At 36.6% G+C, this 4,802-nt stretch overlaps 2 protein-coding genes across 3 annotated transcripts; one reads left to right on the forward strand and one right to left on the reverse strand.

The window, feature by feature from the left end:
- Positions 429-3,480, forward strand: LOC107613813 (nuclear transcription factor Y subunit C-2). 2 transcript variants are annotated; one of them, XM_016315974.2, is made up of 2 exons: positions 429-627; positions 2,274-3,480. In XM_016315974.2, exon 2 carries the CDS (start codon positions 2,309-2,311, stop codon positions 3,122-3,124), a length of 816 nt encoding a protein of 271 aa, XP_016171460.1. In that variant the 5' UTR covers positions 429-627; positions 2,274-2,308; the 3' UTR covers positions 3,125-3,480. The 2 variants fall into 2 exon arrangements, with proteins under 2 accessions (XP_016171460.1, XP_020965222.1); XM_021109563.1 differs by lacking the exon at positions 429-627 and adding an exon at positions 653-974.
- Positions 3,932-4,796, reverse strand: LOC107611842 (SKP1-like protein 13). Its single transcript, XM_016313733.2, has one exon. The coding sequence runs from the start codon at positions 4,717-4,719 to the stop codon at positions 4,219-4,221; it is 501 nt and encodes a 166-aa protein (XP_016169219.1). The 5' UTR covers positions 4,720-4,796; the 3' UTR covers positions 3,932-4,218.

Raw genomic sequence — 4,802 nt, forward strand, 5'->3', positions numbered from 1 at the left:
ATAAAATCTATATGCAACTTTTTACTTGTATATTTTTTTTTTCATACTAGTATGTATAAACTAATTATATTACCAAAGCAAACACCTTTTAAAAATTCAACTTTTTCAAAAAACTAACTAAACATATTTTCACTTATCTTTTTTGTTTTATCAAAAATAAAATCAAACAATGAACAAACAAAACACATTTTACATTTTTGTTTACTATTTATCTCTTAATAATTAATAATTTGAGTAAGCTTAGCTTACTTGTTCGCAGCCCCGCATGCGCTGTCATCTCCGACGATACGTCGCTTTCGTTTATACTAATGTAGCAGCTACCACTAAATATATGACACATGGACATCCCCAATGCATACAGACATGTCAGAACTCTCAGTTACCGCCACGTGTCGATCGGCAGATGCTCCCAGAGACAGAAGACCCCTCTTCTCTCTCTTTCTCTTCATTTCAATCTCAATTTCAAACGCATTCTCTACTCTTCACTTCTCACTTCACTGTATCTCCCCTTCCCACTTTTTCCTGTTCTCTCTTTCTGACTTTACCCTGGTTTTCTCTCTGCTAGGGTTTCTCCGCCGTAGACGATCCTCCCTCCGCCAAAAACTCGACCTCAATTTCCATGACTTGGTAACTTTCTCAAACAGCTCTTCCTCTTTACTCTCTCTCTCTCCCCTCTACTTTTATTTTCCGGTTCGTGAAGTATTTTTCAACTTTGCTCCAAGTGTTTGGCTACATGGAAACGCTGAGAAAATGAAACATGAGCTGGAATCAGCAGTGCCAAAGCTTTTTCTTTTTTGTTCTTATGTTAGTTATGCTGCTGCTTGGGGACTAAAAAGAGTCTTTGTGCTTCTTTTGAATGTGCTTGTTGCTTATATGTAACGAACTTTTTGGGGTCTTTGGAGCAGAGTAAAGCGATGGTTCATGGGTTTTTATCTTCGATTTTTTTCTCCCCAGGAAGCGAAAAATCGCAGATGGTGTGTGAATTTCGTTTGAAACGTTTTCATTTCACTTGCATGGCATTTGTGTGTTAAAGAATGTAATAATTAGTACCCTGAGGACAAAAGTTATTAGAAATTTGTTTGCCTTAAGAGAACTGTGAAGAAAATGAGATTAAATTCTAAAATGCTCCATTTTCTGTGTTATTTTGTTCGAATCCAATATGATAAAGAAATTCCAATTTGCTGAAATAGAAGAGAGTTGAAAAAAAATCGACATGCACAATAAACTGTTATAAGCAAAATTTTCACCCCCTGCATGCAGTCTTTATGATGTCTTATCTTCTATTATGCTTCTCTATACAAGTTGTCTATGTCTTCAACAAAAATATGCACTGTGATGAACCTGAATATGATATACTGACTAATGACGTTTTGCTTTTCTTATCTTCCTTACTTTCAACCTATGTTCTGTTAAATGCAATTAAAATTTTCTTTCAAAAATGTTTGGGAGACAATAAAAACCAGCCCAAAGTTGCCTCATTTTACATTCATTAATTACCTCTGAAATAAATGCATAGTATTATATGTAATAAGTATGTATTTTTAAATGTTAAATACATGAAATTATAAAGGTTAAGTTAAATAAGGTAACTTTAGATTATTGTTTCTCTAACATTACTATTTTGTTTTCATGTTTTTGGGGCACATCAACGTTTAGTTTTGTTTAAATCATTTAATAGAAGTGTCCTTAATACTATGTTAGTATGTTTACTTTATTTCAAATTTGGATCCCTTCATGACTAAATTGGAATGGAAGACATTATTTTAATCTATGTTGTTCAAGTAATTATGGATGGTATCTAGTTTCAAACACAGAAATGAAGAAACTTGTTAAGTATATAGTCTTTGTCATTTTTTCCCCTGAAATCTGCATGGTAATCTTGTTTATATTGTTTCTGATTTAAGATGAATCCAGAAGTGATGAATTATGGTGATCCTGTTTCTTAGATACGGTATACTTCATATTACAAACTACTAGTTAAATGATTTGTTTTCATTTTGATAAACAAATTCCAATTTTTAACTGAGGTGCTGTTTTCTCCTAATGTTATTGTAGTTAATAAGGTGATAATAAAGGGGGTATGAGATGGGGAAAAATAGACAAATATTGAATTCTCATAGATCTCATGCTAGATGACATTTATTTTTTCTGCATTAATGCATTGTTTTGATAAAAGTTCTTTGGCATTTTTGAAAATTTCAGAAACTTGGAAATTTGGGACAGTATATAATAATAATAATAATTTGACGCTTTGTGTCTTTTTCTTATGGTAGAACTGTAAGGAGAGGATAGTTAAAAGTAACTAGTCATGGATAAATCTGAGCAGACTCAGCAGCAGCAGCAGCAACAACAACAACAACAACAGCATGTGATAGGTGTTGCAGCAAGTGCTAGCCAAATGGCTTATTCTTCTCACTACCCGACTGCTCCTATGATGGCATCTGGTACACCTGCTGTAGTTGTGCCTTCACCAACGCAGTCTCCAACCGCTTTTTCCAATTCCCCTCACCAACTTGCATACCAGCAAGCGCAACACTTCCATCACCAGCAACAGCAGCAACAGCAGCAGCAGCTTCAACTATTCTGGGCAAACCAAATGCAAGAAATTGAGCAAACAATTGACTTTAAGAACCACAGCCTCCCCCTTGCTCGCATTAAAAAGATCATGAAAGCCGATGAAGATGTCCGGATGATTTCAGCAGAAGCCCCAGTAATATTTGCAAAAGCATGTGAAATGTTCATTCTGGAGTTGACTTTGCGATCTTGGATCCACACCGAAGAGAACAAGAGGAGAACTCTGCAAAAGAATGATATAGCAGCTGCTATTTCGAGAAATGATGTTTTTGATTTCTTGGTTGATATCATTCCAAGAGATGAGTTGAAAGAGGAGGGACTCGGAATAGCAAAGGCTACTATTCCAATAGTGGGTTCTCCGGCTGATATGCCATATTATTATGTCTCTCCGCAGCACCCTGTAGGGCCTCCAGGGATGATAATGGGAAAGCCAGTTGATCAAGCAGCACTGTATTCTACACAGCAGCCTCGAGCTCCAATGGCGTTCATGCCATGGCCGCAGGCGCCCTCGCAACAGCAGCCACCCCAACAGGAACAAACAGACTCTTGAACATCGATATGACTATGGGCAATTCAATTAGGTTGGAAAGTAGGATGCATGTTTTGTTATTAGCAAATTAACTGAATGCCCCTTGGTAAGCCGTAGTTTAGTTTTCAATGCATTGAAAAATTGCCAAAGATTGATTGTTGGTTCTTGCACTTATCTGTGGTTGTATGAGCTCATACTTTGAGTTATCTCTATTGCTGTGTTTACTTTCATGTATTGTTTTCTGGTAGTTATATTAGTTTGCAGTTTCGCATAAAGCTTAGCTACTTATGAAGCTTGAAATTGTTAAACAGGTTCTTATTCTTATGTTGCGAATGGCAAGGTTGAATTCGGTACTCTATTAATAATTTTTTGGTTCACCTGTGTATTTGATATTGCTGAGACTTGAGAGCTAAAATAAACTCAAATCCTCTCTTGAAAACTTTAATAAGATTTCTTTGGTGATTTTACTGCTTTTTATGGGGTTAGTTTTTAAGAAAGTTAAAATGGGGACCCATTAAAATGATAAGAAGACAGTTTGTTATATTCACAGTTTGTTTTATTTTCACCCAGTTCAATTAAGAACTATGTTTAAGACAGAAAATATACTTCGCTCCTAGGGGAACAATGAAAATTTTGAACAACATAACAACCACCAATCAAATGAAAATACACTACACTCTCATTTAATGCTACTAATTAAATTTATTCTTTTAACCCTATTAATTCATATTGTTTACACATTGTTCAAAAATCTTATTGGTTACCTATACTTTTTCATAAATCTAAATCATCAAATCTAAATCATAGTTCTTAATTGAACAATAACAATAAGATACATGTTGTAGCAGACAAATCCCATTCATGAATAATTGAACAAACTACAAATTTATTTATTGCATCATTCTTCTTGCATGCACAACGGCTACTGACTATATCCGATATTATCACATCAGATTTAACCTTCTAATAACAACGAAAAATGAACAAGTACCTAAAATTGAAGAATCTAAAGGCATTTAAAGCCATGAATAATGAATAAATCCTGTTATCCAATTCCACAAAACACATGTTCAATCGATCAACGAATTGACCGAATCAGACAATGATCGAAAATCTCAATCTTGCTCAACACCGTTGAAGGCCCACTCGTTTTCGTTGCGTAACTTCTCTTCTTCCTCGGGAGTGTAATCATTCTCGATCCCGAAGAAATTCCTCACGAACTCAACGCTCTTGTTCTGGATGACATCCGCAACGGTTTGGTTGAGAAATTCGAGGAGATCCTTCACGTTGAGGTAGTTAGCGGCGAGGATCAGAGCCTTGAGTTCCTCGTTGCTCATCGATTTCGCGAACTCCGCGTCGTAGCGCGCCATTTCCTCGTCGGCTTTTTCGATACTGGAGCGGAAGCGGTGGTGGTTGTTGAGGTAGTCGAGGATTCTTGAGAGCTCGCGGGTGAAGACGTTGGGGAGTGGGATGGGGCTGGTGACGTCGTCGTCGGAATCGTCAATGAAGGCTTGGACCGTCTTGAGATCCTTCGCTATCGAGGATTTTACGTCGAAGAGGGTGCCTTCGACGGTCTTTAGGGTTATCATCCTCTCGGTGTCTGATATTCCAGACATTTTTGCAGAGAGCTAAAGAAAACAGAAGGAAGGAAAGAAAGAAAGATAGCAACCAAGAAAGAAAGAGAAAGCGAACGAACGAA

The sequence above is a fragment of the Arachis ipaensis genome, chromosome B08, assembly GCF_000816755.2.
Source record: "Arachis ipaensis cultivar K30076 chromosome B08, Araip1.1, whole genome shotgun sequence".
Lineage (NCBI taxonomy): Eukaryota > Viridiplantae > Streptophyta > Magnoliopsida > Fabales > Fabaceae > Arachis > Arachis ipaensis.

Coding starts and splice junctions, on each gene's coding strand:
- LOC107611842 (XM_016313733.2), bottom strand. CDS start 4,719: ATGTCTGGAATATCAGACACCGAGAGGATGATAACCCTAAAGACCGTC.
- LOC107613813 (XM_016315974.2), top strand. CDS start 2,309: ATGGATAAATCTGAGCAGACTCAGCAGCAGCAGCAGCAACAACAACAA.